Source organism: Schistocerca gregaria, chromosome 2, assembly GCF_023897955.1.
Source record: "Schistocerca gregaria isolate iqSchGreg1 chromosome 2, iqSchGreg1.2, whole genome shotgun sequence".
In the NCBI taxonomy this organism is placed as follows: Eukaryota; Metazoa; Arthropoda; class Insecta; order Orthoptera; family Acrididae; genus Schistocerca; species Schistocerca gregaria.
This window is the reverse complement of record NC_064921.1, coordinates 114,231,333-114,249,022: the sequence shown is the minus strand read 5'-3', so window position 1 is coordinate 114,249,022 and position 17,690 is coordinate 114,231,333. Positions and strand designations below refer to the sequence as shown.

At 40.4% G+C, this 17,690-nt stretch overlaps 1 protein-coding gene across 1 annotated transcript in view; it reads right to left on the bottom strand.

Moving 5' to 3' along the window:
• Positions 1-13,962, bottom strand: part of LOC126335665 (uncharacterized) — a 67,184-nt gene extending 53,222 nt beyond the window's left edge. Inside the window, exons 1-2 of the mRNA XM_049999120.1 lie at positions 13,890-13,962; positions 9,788-10,460 (exon numbers count right to left, since the gene is read on the bottom strand). Coding sequence (XP_049855077.1) covers positions 9,788-10,460; positions 13,890-13,901 — 685 coding nt within the window. The 5' untranslated portion in view covers positions 13,902-13,962. The remainder of the gene's footprint in view (positions 1-9,787; positions 10,461-13,889) is intronic.
• Between the last annotated feature and the right edge of the window lie 3,728 nt (positions 13,963-17,690).

Below are 17,690 nucleotides of genomic sequence, written 5' to 3'. Positions count from 1 at the left end.
AGATTGCTTTAGTCGACATAATCGTCCCTTAACGTTCAGCAGTTATTTAGGTAATTACGTTAATTCTCATTTATTGTTTCGTCTCTACTGAACATTTTTAGTTGCATTATATGTTTGGATCACTCTGGATAGAGTGTTCTGATATGTGGCTCTGAGTAGACAAAACGGGTTGCCGATACAATTACTTCGATCTGAAGATGATCCAGAGTGAGCAAAACGTGTATTGCAACTAAAATTGAGTATCTGAGACGGAGCATAAATGAGAATTTTAGGAACGCAGATTATATTGAAAAATAAGGTTCTGTAGCCAAAAGAGTGCGGATTAATATGGTGTACGGGAATCCTGAATACAACCAACCGGCGTTCAGTAAAAAAATGTGTTGCATTACCTGTTTTTTAACCGTGAGCGAGTGGCGTTCACCGTTTAGGCCTCCCTCTCGGTCTTATTTGGCCGCAACACGGCATGGATGTTGGGCATGACTCCTCCCTGTGCGATCGTGGCGCCCGACAGCATCTTGTTGAGCTCCTCGTCGTTGCGGATTGCGAGCTGCAAGTGGTGCGGGATGGTGCGCGTCTTCTTGTTGCCGCAGGCCGCGTTTCCGGTCAGATTCGAGTACCTCAGCTGTCAGGTACTCCATAACGGCGGCGAGTTAGACTAGTGTCCACGCGCCGACGCGCTGGAACTAGTTTCCCTTGCGTACTCTTGTTCGATGGCATCTTCTCCAAGAATGACTTCTCACCAAAGACATTTCCTGCTTCATTTTGCAAACTAACCATATTTCATCGCTGAAGAGAACGACCTGTGATTGACATGGAATCCTCTGTATATGTTCACTTGTCAAATACAAGTAAGAGGGTTGTTCGGAAAGTAAGGAATGACCAGTCGCAAAATGGGAACAACAGTGAAAATCAAAACTGTTTTCTTTGTACATTTAGCTACACCTTCTAGGTACTTCTCCACAAAGTCGCCCTCCGACTTACACATATTTCGGAGCATTATACTACATTTCCAACACCATCGTCATAGAAGGTAGTCGCCTGTGCTTTCCGATAATTCTCTATGCTGGTCCATAGCGCGTAGCCTGCGCCCAAATGTTGTCTTCGTATCCAGCGTTTCATATGAACATAGATGATACTCACGCCGAGCCAATTAGGGCTGTGTTGTGGGTGATCGAACACTTCCCACAGAAAAAGCTGCAGGCGCGTCTTCACTGCCCCTCCAGAGTGCGGCTGAGAAATGCCACGAAGAAGGAAGCGTGTGGCAGTTGTGTTAGGTGGGCTGCATTCATTAAGGCGGAGCCCCTCAGCAGGCCCTCCTACTTGGTCTGAGACATTGTTGTTCTAGGCACATTTACTCGCTCGCAGTGCACTCACAACTGAAAAGAGCGTTTTGATGCGACCGACGGGCATACTAGAGACACTGCCCAAAACATCTGCGAAAGGCCTCGTCGGATTTTCACAGTGGTACCATTTCGCGACCGTTGGTTCCTCACTTCCGACTAGCCCTCGTATTTCCTCCTGCAGCAATGTGTTCAATTCGTTTTCACATTGGGCTTATGGCGTTTTAATGTTAAACTTCAGCCGGTGCACATTTTATAAAGATTATTTTATACGCCTAGCTGTATCACTCCTTAGTAAGACAGGTTATGGAAAAGCTGTGACAATTTTTGTTACCTTTGCAAATATTTTTCTCTGTATATTATCTGGTGTATAATTCCAAATAATGGGCATTTCATCTCACGAGATTATGGTTTACTACTTGGATCGATGAAACTTATGTCGGCACATAATACGAATGCATGCCATTGCATGACTGGGTTAATGATATTTTTCATTGCATATTCACATCTCTCTCTGAAGAGTGTTGTAGAAAGCAACCGAAACCAATCGTCATGCTCTAACTGTAAAAGGAAAACTGCAGTACAAGCTTTAAAAGATTATTAAATTAAAACATTTTTATTTAATTAATATTGTTAGTGCATAACAGCCGATACGCAACACAGTTCTGCTCCGCTGTACGCATGTGATATCACACTTATAGGGTGCTGTCGGCAATCTAGTTTAATTAAAATCTCACGCATTCCAGGCAGACCACTGGTGACCGAGAAAGCGGATCTACGAATGTTCAGAAGCATCCAGATCAGCGTTGTGCTGCCACTTAAAGGTCAAAGGATAGGAATTGCCTTGTGGTTTCAGTTTTGTTATAGGCTACAAAATGAATGGTTAAGTTTACAGAGAGGACTAGACGATAAAGGAGATCAATGCGAGGGATTTTCAAGCTTTATGTATCAGTCATCATTGTTTTATTTTGAACCTCCAAAATAAGCCGTGTTCTTCAACAAATAGATATGTAAATGAGTCCAGGTACAATTGAAATAATTGTCATTAACCGCAAAATATAGCCACAAAATATTTTCACGCAACAAAATTGTTTTTATATTGAAAATGATTTGGAAACTCAGAAATAAAATCATTTCGCTGTAGATAGCAACCTGCATAATAATGCAAAGAAGGTCTACTGCACCTAACTTTCTAGAGAACGTAATAATCACAATAGATATAACATGTTTTAAGGCAAATTCACGACGTAAAACGTCTTCACATTCACAGCACTCAATAATGGCACAAATGATAATGGCACAAATCTACTGAAACACGTTTGGACATTAAAAAGAACAGTCGTCGGCATGACCTGATTTCTCTGACGTTATTTATCAGATTGGGAATGCGGGACATTGTAAAGTAGTTTCACTTTCGCTTAAGATTTCAATAACAGTGATAAGACAGGAGAAGGAAAAAACCAGGGGAAGAATTAAATTTTCATCTTGGATTAACTGATTATCCAACATTTGTTCTATTTACTTTTATTCCATCTGTTTATTTGAATACTGCTGTCGAGCAAGTCGCTAGACCCCATGATTTGCTATACATGTCGATGTAATTCATGAACGGATCAGCGAGATTGTATGTGTGCTGTATCTTAACCGTCGTCACGCCGATTTTCATAACTACTAATTATCTCGTATATAATTGCTAGTTCGGTATCTGTCGCATTCTCTTGCACATAACGTAAATTTTGTCTCACCTAGGTCGATGTTTATCGTATATTACTGCTGCTCACTTGTATGACAACACAAGTAATCACTGTGTTAGCTCACGCGATAATGAAGGTATTGGTACCGATTTGGAATTGTAAAACAATAATGGAACGGTAGAAGACAATGTTATCTGTGGTTGGAGTATATACACAGGCGCGACCTCTCTAGGGTTAAACTATATAAGATGATCCTAGTTTCATTGGGTACTAATTTATAGTTGAGGCGGGAGATCCGAAAAATATTTAGCTGAACTTGTATAAGGTTTGCAACCGAAATCACAGACTGGCTCTCTTGGATGTCGAACATATGATTGCAAATTGCTGCGACTGTCCACGAACAATAGAAAACAAACATGTACAGTGGATACCTTTATTTGAGTCCAAGAAGCTGCCAATCCGGTAATGGGCTGCCATTGAGGCTCGAACGTCTGGCAAACATACCTGGACGCCATTCAATTAAGATGGCTGTCTCGGTTGTCTTGCCTCTGCCCTCTACCCCAAGTGCCATCCTACACTCAAACACCAGTTTCGGCTATGTGATGACTCAAGTGGTTTGCTATTCTGATAACGACCTGTTTAATTTCTATTATCATATATTTCGTAAGATATAGTCCTTTTTGTGATTTTCCAATACTTTATCAGACCTGCACTGGGCAGAATACCTTGGAGAGCAGCATCAAACTAGTCTTCGTTCCTGATGACTTTGACATCAACATCAGCAACTGCGAATGTAAATATATTTCCTTTCATATTTTCACTTTTCTTATAGGTCATCGTTCTGTCGATTTGTTGCAGTACTAGGAAGTTTGTAAAATGAGATTTTCAAAGGGAGTACTAGGCAACAATTGATTAGAACAAGGGAAAAGATAAGGTAGAAGACGAATGGGTAGCTTTAAGAGATGAAATGATGAAGGCCGCAGAGGATCAAATAGGTAAAACGGCAAGACGTAGTAGAACTAGATAACACAGGAGATATTGAATTTAATCGACGAAAGGAGGAAATGTAAAAATACAGCAAATGTACCTGGTAAAAAGGGGTACATAAGCCTAAAAAATGAGATTGGCTGGAAGTGCAAAATGGTTAAGCAGGAATGGCTGGAGGATAAATGTACGGATTTAGAAGTAAATTTCACTAGGAGAAAGATAGATAGCAACTACGGGAAGATTAAATATACGTTTGGGGACTAGAGGAGCAGTTGTATGAAAATCAAGAGCTCAGACGGAAAATCAGTCCTACGCAAAGAAGGTAAAGCTGAAAGGTGGAAGGAGTATGTAGAGGAGCTGTACAAGGGATGTGAAGGCAATATTATAGAAACGAAAGTGGATGTAGATAAGGATGAGGTGGGAGAATGATACTGCGAGAATTTGACAGCGTACTGATAGACGTAAGTCGATAGAAGAGCCCGGGAGTAGACGACATTCCTTCAAAACTACTGGCAGGTTTGGGAGAGCCAGCCATGTCAAAACTCTTCCATCTAATGTACAAGATGTATGAGACAGGCATAGTACCCTCATACTCCAATTCCAAAGAAAGTATTTGCTGACAGCTGTGAAAATTACCGAACTATCAGTTTAAAACATCAAAGCAGCAAAACACTAACACAAATTCCTTACAGAAGAACAAAAAAATGGTAAAGCCAACCTCGGGGAAGAAGGGTTCGGTTTCCAGAGTAACGCAGGAAAACGCAAGGCAGTATTGACCCTGCGATTTATCCGTGAACATAGGTTAAGGAAAGCCAAACTTGGTTTTCTGCCAAATAAACTTAATGACAGTTCTCTGCTTGGAACGCAAATCCGTTACAGACGCCATGTTGAAGACTACGTATAGTACAGAACATGAAACTATTGGGGTTGAAGCGGGAATATTTCACGATATTACACAATAAATATCGCATATTTTAAACGAAATTAGCAGAGAAAACATGTTGTATTATTTAATAAGCGCCCCTCGTGTATTTGAAGACTGTCATACAAGTACTCACAACTTGGCACTGTAACAGCGTAGATCTACAGAGAATATACCATTCTGCTTTCACATATGCAGAGTGTTTTGTTTCAGTATTATAGATACAATGAAATTGACAAGTAGATGACAATGATACAAGAAAACAATCCTAATGAACGTAGTTCTGGACACGGAAAGTATTACGACTGAATCTATGCACACTTTATAACAGAGTACCAGAGGATTCGAACTGCAGATACACTTGAAAAGTGTTCCACGTGTCACACGTTTATGTGCAAGCAGGCTTGAGCTTGAACCCTCATCGATGCACGTGCACATTCAAAAGTCCCAGTGATGTTTTGAATGCTTCGAAGAACATGTATAATGCGTTTGAGGAGTTCGTCGGTGCTATCAACAGGGTCGGAATACACCAAAGCTAGAAATATCCCCACACAAAAAATAAATAAATTAAAATCATCGGGTTCAAGTCCGGGGACGTGGGAGTACGTTGTATTGGTGAGTCACGGCCAATTTACCCGGAGATTATAAAGTCAGCTGCTCTCAGAAGTCCACTGTCGCTGTAATTATCGCATGGCAGCTAAACTTGGTAGATATTGTAATGCGTTAAGGCGGAACCTATTTACGCTCAAAAATTAGTTCAAATTTTGGCAACCAGGTGAAAATGCGATGCTGTACAGCATCTCGTGTACGTCTTCGGTGCTCATATAGAACAAATCGTGCAAACTGCGGTTAATAATGACACCAACATTATTCCTTTCTCATTTGTTCGACCTTTTCTGTTCACTTACGTTCGTAATCCATTACATATGGACGAATTTCTTTCACAGCCCCAGATTTGCACCTGGTGGCCAAAATTAGAACCAATTTTTTTTTCAGCTGAAATCAGTTCCGCATTAACAGGTTGTAATATACGCCACGTTCTGCTGCCATCTAATAATAACAGCCCACACTGGACCTCTGTGAGTAGCTGCCTTTAATTATAACCGACCGGTACGCTTCGAAGATCCGTTCTACGTATTCCCGGACAGCCACATGAAACTGTGCCAGTGCACCATAATGCATGCACCACATACGCATCATCCAAGTCGCAGATTTCGACATGAACAGCTTTATAACGTTGACATAACTGTACAGTCGCATACGAAGACTAAACTCTTCGTTTCTAGTTATTTGTTTGTGTCATTGCCCACTTCTTGCCCCATTCGTTTGTACCTGTAATAGTCAGAAAGCATGTATAATCCGCAAACCATCGTGCAGTGCATGGTGAGAGTCTATTTGCATGTTGAGCTCTCTCGATACCTCTGTAAGCGCCACAACCTTTCTTATCTTATTCACAGGTAGGATGCAGAACTTTTTTCCCCCCAATAAGTCGCCTCTAATTTACTCATTTAATGATTCACTGCGTTTCTACTTACGACTCAAAACAGATATACGGCCTAAATAATAGTTGGAGAAATTGAATTTGTGCGGCTACACCCCTGAAATCTGAGGGATCAGTCAACGCGTCGCCGAAACATGAAGATGAAACATTACCGTTTAAATTAGTGATGAACGCTGCTTTGATATTTGCGTATGATCCATAGCACCTTTTAATAGCCTAGCAGTACGTCTGAATTCGTCCAGCATCTGCTGCCAGGACGTTTTCGGAGAACTTCAGATGCTGAAACAGTTTTCCAAGCACTCCTATGTGTATGGGTCCACAGCCGGTGAAACTTTATTCAGGAAATATTGAGAACAAAAACATGGTCCAAGAAGGCTGTAATCTGTTTGTCATTCGCGCTGTGGGCCAATTTCAACACTGGATAATTTTCAAAGACAGTTTTTACGTTTCACGCTTTATTTCACATATGTGCTTGAGAATGACCTACGATTGAAATAGCCCAATTGCACGGATAATAAACAGCGTACAGCCTACTTGGACCACGTTCTCATTCTCAGAACACGTTGAAGCTGTGGACCCCCTCCCCCCCCCCCCCAAAAAAAAGTTTTAAAAAAGTTTTTCATTGAATTCATTTCTTGCATAGGCTGTTTTCAGTTTTGAAATAAATGCTTTGTTTCATGCTTTGTTTCACGCTTCCTTACATGCTAATTTCGTCTCCTTGGGCATTTTGAAGCTACCTCCGTCTTGGTGAAAAACTATAATGACATACCTTGTTTTCCACATATTTGTGAGGAGGAAGCTCCATCTAAAGATGCTTCTAATAAAGGTCACTTCTGAAGGTGGTGCCAACGGCCACAACACAGATGTGAATTCTGCACTTAAAGTGAAAAAATGGAACCCTTATGCGAGTCTTTGTCGCTCTACCAGCGTCAGTGACGCTAAATTCTTTAGTTCGCATTTAAAAATAAAAGTGCACATGAAATTGTCAACGTCTAGAAATTAAAATTTTAGGTTCTGATTCCAAAATCTATCTCACTACCATCTTTATTAGCGATGTACTTCCCAGAATCATTTAAAAAAATCTAAGGCTTTAATTTGTCTTTCTTACTACTCGTATTACTTGACCGTCATATTTCATACCGGTTCTTAGATTTTCCCCTGAATTTTTAAACCTTGTAAAAATCTCTTCGTTGCACACATGATCTTCAGATTATTCACATTTAAATATAGCTGTTATGTGTCCAACATGTCCAGCATTTCGTAACACAGTTCTTCTGTGTTTGTAGAATCTGAACTAAATGACACCAGCTCACCTTCTTAATAGATTGTTCATGGCTACGCGCGGGATTAGCCGAGCGGTCAGAGGCGCAGCAGTCATGGACTGTGCAGTTGATCCCGGAGAAGGTTCGAGTCCTCCCTCGGGCATGAGTGTGAGTGTTTGTCCTTAGGATAGTTTAGGTTAAGCAGTGTGTAAGACTAGGGACTGATGACCTTAGCAGTTAAGTCTCATAAGATTTCACAGACATGTGTGTGTTCATGGCTATCAGCTCCATCAAAAACGTTCTCCTAACTTTCGAGCAGAATGTTTTGTCGTTGGTGATATCTACCCTGCAACAGCAGCACGTTCGTTAATTGCAGTCTATGGCGGCACACAGGTAAATATTCGACATGTTTGCAGCCAGAGAGTATAGGCTATCGGCCTAGTTGTTAGTTGTTGTTGTGTGGCAGTGTGTTCAGTACACTTAGGTCGCACGGGGTTCATAACGAGGACAAATATCCTTAACAGCTTTCAGCCCATCTCGATCTCACGACTTTAGTCTCTCTGAGAGTGAGATTTTATCAGCAGTCGTCCTCTTCAAAATAAACTAACTATGCTGAGAGCAGTGTCACAGGAAGATTCTCAATTACTTGCAACAGAACTCATAAACATCATTACATACCTGTTTCAAAAATTTTTCATGACTTCTTCTTTAATAAGTGTTCTGAGGTCGAGTACATATTGTGAAAACTGTATTACGTAATTCTATCTTTGTTGTGCGTATGTCCTACGTTTTCACTTAGTTACATGTCATACCAACTATTGCATTGTAATTATTTTAGCCATCTGTCCTTGATTCGTAGAAAACAGTACACTGCCTTCTCTCTTTTTCTTTGCTACTTTTAGGATGTTGTAGAGGAGAGCGGTAAGGAAAGGATTCTGTTCCATACTGCCAACGTGAGAAGAGTAGTGTTCATATTACGAGCGAAATAATTGTCACCTTTGCTTCTTACGACCTACCGAATACTATTTCTTTTACACTGCTGTGATTCCCTAGAAGAATCATGGCTGCCTACTGTAAACGGAGAACTGATTTTTGCCCAAAATGCCTGAAATGCAGAGTATCAGACGAAATAAACAAAATACATATCCCTGCTCAACGTTGCAAAAAATCATGAGACTACACTAATGTTTCATCATAAAGATTTACAAGTAAATCATGTGCTAAGATTCCTGAATTCCCCTCATTCTGAATCAGGTAGCCAATAGCTAAAGAAAACGTGCGTGGTTTTCAAGTGCTACTTTTGTGTATATCATTAACTCTACACCACATAGTTACAATCAAGTGTACATCAGGTTGCAGTAGCTTGCAGTAGCATCTTCAAGGAACCTCCATGATAGCAGGGTCGATCCCTTGCAGTATTCTTAGCCTACAACACCAAAAGGAGAAAATAAAAATAAATTATGCGCGATAATGACTATATGGTGTGCCGTCTGCTATGGCCGAGCGGTTCTAGGCCCTTCAGTCCGAAACCGCGTTGCTGCTACGGTCGCAGGTTCGAATCCTGCCTTGGGCATGGATGTGTGTGATGTCAAAAAATGGCTCTGAGCACTATGGGACTTAACATCTGGGGTTATCAGTCATTTAGAACTACTTAAACCTAACTAACCTAAGGACATCACACACATCCATTCCCGAGGCAGGATTCCAACCTGCGACCGTAGCGGTAGCGTGGTTGTGGACTGAAGCACATAGAACCGCTTGGCCACCGCGACCCGCATGCGTGATGTCCTTAGGTTAGTTAGGTTTAAGTAGTTGTAATTCTAGGGGACTGATGACCTCAGATGTTAAGTCCCATAGTACTTAGAGACATTTGACTGTATGGTGTGCAATGAAAAACCTTCATAGAAAGTGTTTCATTAGCAACAACCACTTTACAGTCAACAAAACAAAATCAGGACTAATATTTTCAATGAAAGAGAGAAACATGAATATTATTTGAATGAGTTTATTTCCATTTGCAGGACACATCCTGGTAGCGTGTACAGGTCAAGATGTTGGGTTCAGCCTTAGGTTTCAGTGGCCATATTTTCCGTAGCCCCCGAGTCCTCCAAAGCCACCGCCGTAGCCTCCGCCGAAGCCGCCGCTGTAGCCTCCACCGAATTTGCCTCCGAGGCCTCCTCCGAGACCACCGCCCAGGCCTCCTCCGAGACCACCGCCGAGACCTCCTCCGAGACCGCCGTGGCCGGCGCTGACGACGTAGGGCACTGGACGCTTAACGACGTAGGGCTGAGGTACTGGGACGGACACTGGGGTGGGGACCTTGACGGGGACGGGCACAGGGTTGTCCACAGGGACAGGGTACGGCTGCGGTACGTGGACGGGAACAGGCCGCTCCACGGGGACAGTCACTGGAACCCTCACTGGAACTGGGATGGTATTCTCGACAGGCACTGGGACAGGGACGGGGACTCGGTTGACAGTCACCTGAGGGGCTCCACCTCCGATGGCACCACCAAAACCACCTGAGATGCCGCCTCCCAGACCGCCTCCTAATCCTCCTCCGTAACCACCTCCATAGCCGCCTCCATAGCCGCCTCCATAACCGCCTCCGTAGATGCCACCATAGCTACCACCATAGCCGCCACTTAGTCCACCTCCGTAGCCTCCCAGAGAGCCAGTGAGTCCTCGCTTCTCCTTCACCTGCTTCTCCTCAGCCAGGGCTGCCAGGGCCAGACCGCACAAGTACACGCACACCTGTTGACAAACACGTTCAAGAAGTTTGAGATGATCCATCATTGAAGTGGAGGTAGGACTGTGGCCAGTCATAAACTTCTAGAAACAAGGAATACCAACAGATGTACTTTTTATAAAATACATTAGTTATGCAGCCAGTTTCGACATCACTTCAGTTTCCTATTCAGGCCCCTATGTGAACTTCAACCCTCGGTGCATTACGGTAGGTACAATGTATATTTATTGGTCTCATGCCAGAATGCGCTGAAGGTTGGATATCAGAGGAGGGATCTGGAGATGACGCTAACGTAGCGTCGAAGCTGGTCGCGTAATTAATGTATTTTATTTTTAAAAAATACAGCTTTTGGTATTACTTTATTCTACACGTTATGGAAAAGACGTTTTGCTTTTTAACGAAGAGGAACATATTTTCCAACAAGTATTCGGCTGTGCTACTTGGCGTTCCAAATGATACATGAATACGGACTACAAACTGTCATGTATGTTAATTTTCAGTGCTATTGATCCCAACATTTCTCTACGACTGCAGCAATCGCCGTCCTGTGCAAACTGGAGACCTCGGAACATTACGATAGACACCATGTATATCTATTGGTCTCATGCTGTAGGTTGGATATCAGCGTAGGGGTTTGGAGATAACACTAACGTAGCGTCGAAGCTGGTAGTAATTTATGTATTTTATTAAAAAAATACGGCCTTTGGTATCACTTTCTTCTACACGTTATGGATGAGACGTTTTGCTCTTTAACAAAGGGAAAATATTTTCCAACAAGTATTCGGTTCTGCTACTTTGTGTGCCAAATGGTACATGAGTACGGACTACAAACTGTCAGGTAGGTTAATTTTAAGTGCTATTGATTCCAACATTTCCTTACGACTACAGGAATCGTCGTTCTGTATACATACTTTGCAGTGAACTTTACCCATTCAGCATGCAGTAAAGAGAATAACATCCTTCAATTTCGTGGTTTCTCGGAAGCGTTCTCGCTTTCCGAGCATGCGATCCCGGGTTCGATTTCCCGCGGGATCAGGGATTTTCACCTGCTTCGAGATGACTGGATGTTGTTGTGTCGTCATAGTCATCATCATCATCATCATTATCATTCATCCCCATTACGGTCGGAGGAAGGCAATGGCAAACGACCTCCACTAGGACCTTGCTTAGTATGGCGGTGCGGGTCTCCCGCATATTTCCCTTACGCTTAGTCCAGGAGTATGGGACTTCATCATCATCATTGATTTCTTGTCCATCATTGTGGGGCAGGTTCCATAATCTTAAAACTGATTAAATTTTAATACTGGTTAACACCAGTAGCACTTTTATTTTTCTTTTAATTTTCACGACCGGTTTCGAGCCGCAGTACCATTTCCAGTGGCTGTATGTCTATCTACATCTACATCTACAAGGATACTCTCCAAATCACATTTAAGTGCCTGGTAGAGGGATCATTGAACCACCTTCACAAGTCTATATTATTCCAATCTCGTATAGCGCGCATAAAGAACGAACACCTATTCCTTTCCGTACGAGCTCTGATTTCCCTTGTTTTATCGAGGTGATCGTTTCTCCCTATGTAGATCGGTGTCAACAAAATATTTTCTTAATCGGAGGAGAAAGTTGGTGATTGTAATTTCGCGAGGAGATTACGTCGCAACAAAAAGCTCTTTTCTTCAAATGATTTCCAGCCCATACCATGTATCATTTCCGTGACACGCTCTCCCATATTTCGCGATAACACAAAACGTGCTGCCTTTCTTTGAACTTTTTCGATGTACTCCGTCAGTCTTATCTGGTAAGGATTCCACACCGTCGTTACAGTACACTGACAGAACGGTCGTGGGAGTAAAAGAAACATGAAAGTGCATTTGGAGTGTTTATTCGACTGTAAAAGAATATCTTTCTTTAGTATATCCTTGCAAGTTTATACTTCGTTGATATTCTTTTCCTCTGTAGTGTACATACTTTACCCGTGGTATCGTAACACAACGTTTGGCAGACATTGCAACAGCCTTCTTCTTCGCGTGTGCTTTGAAGCACTCATCGTACGGATGACGATTCCTGTGGTGGCATCAAGATCTTTGTGTATTTTTCACTTCTGTAACTTATTGTAAAAGGACACACATTACTAAATGTATAAGGCTACAACATAATCCTTTTATCAGATGTTTAAGTTGGAATTTACTTACAGAAAGTATGGAACTGAAACTGATAATAAAGGATGTAGTAATAAAGTGACTTATTCTGCTTCTGTACGTCCTAAAATTTATGGCGGTGGACGTCTCAAACTTTTGGAAAACACTGCACATAATACCCTTAAATATGAACAACATTTTAAAGAGTGGTAGTGGATCACTGAATACAATTATTGTTCCTACTAACTGTCAGTGCTGCTGCCCCTCTTTCCTCATATTTTGTAAACAGAGGAAAAGAATGTGAATGCGTCGTGGGGCAGAGAAGGAAACCAAGAGACCAAGAGACCAAGTGGTAAGTGGGAGCAAGGAGAGAGTTTCTTAGACTCATGAAAATGCTTGGTGCAATACGTCTGAAAAGTAGTGCCTCTAACTAGGAAGAAGGGCCAGATTACTATATGTTTCCAAATAAATTTGTATACGTATGAATATAGGTAAAACCATAAAACAAACGTAGTTCACAGGAAATACAATAAAATAACCTGTTAGGTATACTGCAAAGATTTACTGTAATATCCGGACCATCTGAAAGGTAACGCAACTGTTGCCTCCGTTCTCTTAAAAATGAAAACAAATGGGAACAAACTAATAATTTGCCCATAGAGGACAACGTATTTCAACGAATTTTATGAATACTACTATTTTTAGGTAGCATGTTCTGTCAAAGCCATATTTTTACGTCATATTTCGATTTAACAAATATGCACCTGTCGTCTGCTGCCAAATTTCACGTTTTCCTATTTTTATGTGAAATAGTCTGTGCCGGTACTTCGTTATAAATTTACAACTCTAGCAGGGCGAACACTTAAGACCCATTTAAAAAGACAAAGAGGGAAGTACCTGTGAGCAGGAATTTTTTAAACATTTGTTATGGTCTTATAAGATCAGTCTTACGAATCGAAGACATCAAGCCAAAAGTTTTTATAATTTCATATAGGAGCCTTTTTCACACATTTACTCCGGAACAGTTATGACTAGTACAGCCCGCTTTGTTTCAGTTCTTTCCCGGTGACCTTTTAAATGAGAAAGGAATGTCAGATTGAGCTGTACGAACGGTTAGAAAAGTTTTGTAGACCTCAACATCACATTCTGTTTATGAAAGTACGACGCAGTTTGAACCTCTGCTGCAATTCGTTTCAAAAACTAGCAGATTTATAGTGGCATTGAAATGTAGTATCATTTCTTAAGGATGTTACAGTTTTAACAACGAGCCTATAGTGCTGTAGGTAAACTACTCACCAGGATCCTCATTGCTGCTTGTGTGTCCTGCTGGGAGCGAGCAATGACTGATGCTGCTCCTAGGTGCTGGAGATCTTTTATACCGCTGCTCAGCGCTACCCCTCCTCCACTGCTGTGCAATTACCACGTCCGGTTCCCCTGGTCCGCAGAGGACTGTAACCGATGCGGTCTGTGAGCAGACTCTACCACCTTGATGCCGCACTGAAAGTCGTTCTTGAAAATGGGGATTAATTAGGAGGTTCGTGGCGAATCTGGTGGCCTGAGCGTCTCTCCCTAGACTCTACATGTCACTGGTTTTAAGGATGCCTACTTATTCATAATACTTCTTTTTTTTTAGTGACAAAATGTTGAAGCTTGGCCAAAAATATATGCAACGCAAAAGATACTGGGTGCGTGTGTGTACTTGCACTTCCGTGTGTCACAGAAAGCCTGAGAGCATAACTGTGTTGCTGCGCGATTAATGTAGCTACAAACAACACACGCTGACAGTCAATTGGCAAAGGACAATTACTGAGACTTCTCAAATTTCGAAAAAAAAGCTTTAACGGTTTCCACATTGTTGCTCGTGTGTGGACAAATTTGAAGTTATTATTTACGAGGTGTTATTTATCATCAGACAGATAACACTACTATTTGGTTTTGTTCTCAATTTTCATATGGTAAAAATATGAGAATAAAGTTGAAATAATACCAAGTTGATAATTTAATAGATTAAGTTAGATCAGATTAATACTTGTTCCATAGATTATCAATACGCCACTTCCTAATGATTTGGAACGTTTCTGTTTAACGAAACGTGTCTTTACGTGTCATAATTCTAGCTTTTTTCGTTTTTTCTTTTGCTTTTTTTAAAAGTTGTGAGGTTACTAATTTATATCTAAAACTTCATCTATTGAGTAGAAGGAGTTGTCATTTCGAAATTCTTTGAATTTACTTTTAAATGTTCGTTGGCTATCTGCACGACTCTTGATGCAATCTGGCAAGTGACCAAAGGGTTCCTTGGGAGCATAATTCACCCCCTTCTGTGCAAAGTTAGATTTAACTCAAAGCAGTGAAGATCAGCACTTCTCCTAGTGTTGTAGCTATGCACTCTCTTGCTTTTCAATTGGCATACGTTTGTAATAACAAATGTCGCAAGTGAATAAATAATATTCAAAGCTATTGTGAATGTCTCTAATTCCTTAAATAAATATTTGCAAGATGTTCTTCGCTGAGCTCCAGCTGTTATTCTGACTACACGCTTCTGTGCAATGAATACTTTATTCCTCCATGATGAATTAACCCAAAATACCATGCTGTACGAAAACAGTGGATGAAAATAGGCACGGTAAGTCAATTTGTTTATATGTTTATCGCCAAAACCAAACTTTGCAATAACCCTAATAGTGTAAGTAGCTGAACTCAAACATTTGAGCAGGTATTTTTCTTCCAATTCAATGTCTCACCAGAGCACAAACCCAAAAATTTGGAATATTCTGCGTTGGCCAGAGACTTATTTTAAATCTCTATGTTTATAAATGGTGCTGTGTCATTTAATGTACAGAAATATATTCACTGTGTTTTTATCAAAACTTAATGGCAGTTCATTTGCAGTGAACACTTGATAGTTTTCTGAAAGACATTATTTACAATTTTCTCAGCTATTTATTGTTGGGTCTGATTTTTTAGTTGCGTCATCAGCATAAAGAAATAGCTTCACATCTTCGTTAATTTAGAATTGCAAGTCATTAATATACATTAAGAACAATTAAAAACCAAGAATTAATCTTGTGGGACCCTATTCTTGATAACTCTTGAGGAATTTGCTGATTTTTGGGCACTATGCCAACCCTATATTTCAATTTTCTGTACTCTTCCAGTTAAATATGAATTAAGACATTTGTGCACAGTCCCACTCATTCCAGAATACTTAAGCTTATCTAGAAGAATTCCAAGAATTACACAATCAGAACCCTTTGAGAGCTCACAGATCATCCCAAATGGATGTGTTCGGTTATTCAGAGCATTAAATATTTGAACATTGAAGCACATATAGCATTTTCTGTTCAAAAACCTTTCTGAAAACCAAATTTGCATTTTGATAGTACTTTACTTTTGCAAATAAGTGAAGCTGCTCTTGAGTCCATCACTTTTTCACGAATTTTGGATAAAGCTGTCAGCAGTGAGATTGATTGGTACCTGCTGCCGTCAGACTTATCCCGCTTTTTACGCAATAGTTTAACAATAGCATATTGTAATCTGTGAGTACAACAGCCTTGTTTCAATGAGCTATCATATACGTGACTGAGAATCCTACTTATCTTTTGGAACAAGCTATTAGTGCTATGTTGGAGAAGCCGTCAATTCCTTATTCTTTTCCCAAATTCAGAAAGAGAGATGTGTAGAACTTTAGTTTTATCAGATTGCATTGGTTTTGCTTATTATGTATATAACTTTGCCATTTCTAATGAACATCTCAATACTAGTTTCTCCACAACATTTAAAAAATCATTATTAAAAATATTTTCAAGCTCTTACTTTTTGTTAATACACTTTTCATTCATTTTGATAGTAATACCTTTTCCTGTGCTCTTGGTTGCCCTGTTTCCCTTTTAACAATATTCCAAACTGTTTTAATTTTGTTATCAGAGTTGCTAATCTCAGACATAATACACATCCTTCTGGACCTTTTAATAATTTTCCTTAATATAGTAGTCTTTATAATATTTGGCTGTTTCTGGGTCATTACTCTTTCTTGTTATTAAATACCTTTCCCTTCTCCAGTTAGAAGGTATTTTTATCCCTTTTGTAAGCCATGGTTTTTACATCGCTTCATAAAATTATATTTCACTATTTTCTTTGGGAATCTGTTTTCAAAAATACTCACGAATAAGCTACATTTTAAATTAGCATCATGTTCCCAGTACACCTCACCCAATTGTAACTGCTGCAAGCTTTCCCCAAAATTTAAAATACTTAAATCGTTCACTGAACGCACTATTTTGGAGGATTATTTTGCAATTGTGGAGCTATGTAGTACTCGTATATTTTAACTAGCTGTGCGTCATGCTTAGGAAGACCATTCTCAACAGGATAAATATTTTTTTGATTAAATTCACCTTGGTCTACGAAAATATTATCTATCAGTGTGCTGCTTTCATGTTATATCCGAGTAGGAAAATCAATAACTGATGTCAAATTGAAAGATCTGAGTGATATTTCAAGATCATTCTTCCTATAGGAATCTTTCAAAAAATCCACACTCATATCCCCACAAATAATAATTCGCATCCCTCTGTCTGACAGAAGGCACGACAATGAATCCAAGTTTTTCAGGAATAGATGAATATTTCCGAAAGGGGACTTACACAGCTACGATTATAAAATTTCCGTTATTTACTTTCAGTTGTACAGGGTTGTCCACTGATAGTGACCGGGCCAAATATTTCATGAAATAAGTATCAAACGAAAAAAGTACAAGGAACGTAACTTGTCTACCTTGAAGGGGGAAACCAGACGGCGCTATGGTTGGTCAGCCAGATGGCGCTGCCATAGGTCAAACGGATATCAACTGCGTTTTTTTTTAAAGAGGGACCCCCATTTTTATTACATATTCGTTTAGTACGTAGAGAAATATGAATGTTTTAGTTGGACCACATTTTTCGCTTTGTGATAGATGGCGCTGTAATAGTCACAAACGTATAACTACCTGGTATCACGTAACATTCCGCCAGTGTGAATGGTAGTTGCTTCGTAATACATTACCTGTGTTAAAATGGACCGTTTACCAATTGCGGAAAAGGCCGATGTCGTGTTGATGTA